The sequence below is a fragment of the Penaeus monodon genome, chromosome 16 (genome assembly GCF_015228065.2).
Source record: "Penaeus monodon isolate SGIC_2016 chromosome 16, NSTDA_Pmon_1, whole genome shotgun sequence".
In the NCBI taxonomy this organism is placed as follows: domain Eukaryota; kingdom Metazoa; phylum Arthropoda; class Malacostraca; order Decapoda; family Penaeidae; genus Penaeus; species Penaeus monodon.
This window is the reverse complement of record NC_051401.1, coordinates 38,008,148-38,010,647: the sequence shown is the minus strand read 5'-3', so window position 1 is coordinate 38,010,647 and position 2,500 is coordinate 38,008,148. Positions and strand designations below refer to the sequence as shown.

The window sequence follows — 2,500 nt, the reverse complement described above, 5'->3', positions numbered from 1 at the left end:
CAATGACAATAACATGGTGGGTGTTGGGTGGTGGTGGTGGTGACAATAACAATAATAATATTTATCATTATCATCATTATACTTATTATAATAATAATAGTAATGATTAATAATAAATAATAATAAATAATAATAATAATAATAATAATAATAATAATAACAATAATATCGATAATAACAATAACAATGATGATGACGATGGTAATCAACTTCATCATAATCATAACAAGAAGAAGAAAAAGAAGGAGAATAATGATGAAATGATAGAAGCAATAACAGTTATTGCACTCAAATAAATATATTAGTAAAAAAATATAAAACATACCAATGCTGTCTTACAATACAGGTGCAAGCTACAGTATAGAAATACAGCATCTTCAAGTGCATACATCGATCCCTATGACCTAGTCACAGACAACAGACTTACCCGACTGAGACTTCTTGAGTTCCTCGCTAAAGTTCCTCTGAAGAGCAAGGTCACCCTCCAGCTTTGCCAGTCGACCTGAGGAGATCATTCGGCCAAGCTCCTCATTCTCCTTAATGAGAAGGCGACACTTTGCCATCAGCTGTTTCCCAGTGTTGCTGTTGAAGGAGAACCGTTCACCAGTCACTTAGGTGTTGTAACACTTCCAAACTTGCAAATTAGACCAAAATAGAATAAAAACAAAATAAACATAAAACATGAAAATTAGCCTTGTATGATACACTAACACATTTCATCTCAGCACTTGGAGGTAACAACACTTTGGTATATATCCCTCACTATACAGTGAAAAAGCATCACTATAGTGACTAGTCACAAGTGTACATTTCTACCTCATAAAGCACTGTTTTCACACTGAACATACTGAACATTGCAAAGGTTCTCTGGTAGTTCTTTTTCTCTCTCACTTGTTCTAAATCACCACTGCAAGAGCCATATCTTTCAGCTAACATCTACGTATTGAAAAACTATATATTCATTTAAATTTTATGCAGATATTAACTACTATTTCTTGAGCACATGTACTAATGTGTAATTAATCACTTGCACTGCAATCAAGGTCTTCCATTTCTCCACAAATAATTATTTGAAATGAAAAATATGTTTCACTGAAATGAGATGTAGAAGTATGTTACAACTGAACAGTCTTCCTTTCTGCAACATACTGTTATGGTCCTTGCCATGCAAGTTTATCCATGCAATACATCTTTTCTAAAACTCTTAATGAATTCCAAACAAAGAAAAAAAAAACAATAAAACATAAACAGAAAAAAAATCATTACAAAATATATCGTAAACATATTGCTGGTATTTGTAAGTCCGATATCAATTTCCTTGGTCAAGTAACTCAAGTAACAATGATTAAATCAAATGAAACAAAGTTTGAAGCTTCACCTTATCTTTGGTTGGTAAAGACATTGGCGATCTTGACATGAGTAACATGAATAGTGTTCAATAGAACAGTTGCTAATAGTCATGCATATGACATAAAGCAAAGAAAAGACTTAAACTAATAACCAATACTTTCACTTCAGACTCAATATGTATTTCAGATCAAATAACTGAATCTCACTCTCTAGACATGTAAACATCTAAGTATAAAAATAGTAATAAACAACAAATTATAACAACAAAGACCTGTGGCAAACAGCAAATCTTGACAGTGACACTGTCAAACTTTTAATGCTATCAAAATCCTTGTGTTGATGTACCAAATGATGTTCTCAATCTTAAGACAATAATCATACATCCTACCTCTTAGGCATAAAAAAATGGTGGTGAAGCAATTGTCCATTGTAGTTTTGTCTTGTGAATTTTGTTTATATAAAGATTCCAAGAGTATGAAGTCAATTAGTAGGCCTACCATTTTTTCCTAATACTATTAATTGGAGTACTGTTGTTATCATTACTGCTGACTAAGTAATCATTATAATATCATCAACAATACTAATAGCAACAGTAATAAAAATAAATAAATATCTTTAGGAAAATGGTAAAGAGGTGAGATCAGGAAGGCCAGTAATTGATTAATTGGTGACTAAGCACTTATGGAGCCATCTGTGTAAACAAAATTAGTAGACTAAAATCACAGTGGACTGGGTATATGTATGCACATGCCCTATCAGCATCATTGGGTTAATTCACCTCCTAATCACTGACATTAATCTATCTGGTTAATTCATCTCCTAATGCCATCTTAGAGGGGATAATAACGGACTTTAACTATCATGACATCAGATTTGACACTGAAAAAGAAGTCCAAAATAAACTATTGATGTAACTCAAAAGCAGAATGAAATCTCCGTGATGGGCACCATATACACGACCTCTCGAGCAAAGAAAAATGAATGAGTGTGTTAGAACAGATATCACTTATATCAACATATACATTTAAGCCATGACAATACCCAAGGAACTACAGTTCACCAGTGTTGCCTTACATCATCCGAGTGCAAATGTGAGTGCAAGTATACCATGTATGATTGAAGATCAATGTGCATGCAACTTTATCTGTCT

At 32.8% G+C, this 2,500-nt stretch overlaps 1 protein-coding gene across 1 annotated transcript in view; it reads right to left on the bottom strand.

Moving 5' to 3' along the window:
• The window catches only part of LOC119582766 (pre-mRNA-splicing regulator WTAP-like), a 24,265-nt gene that overhangs the window by 2,858 nt on the left and 18,907 nt on the right, over window positions 1-2,500 (bottom strand). Inside the window, exon 5 of the mRNA XM_037931196.1 lies at window positions 428-582. Within this exon, the coding sequence (XP_037787124.1) occupies window positions 428-582 (155 nt within the window). The remainder of the gene's footprint in view (window positions 1-427; window positions 583-2,500) is intronic.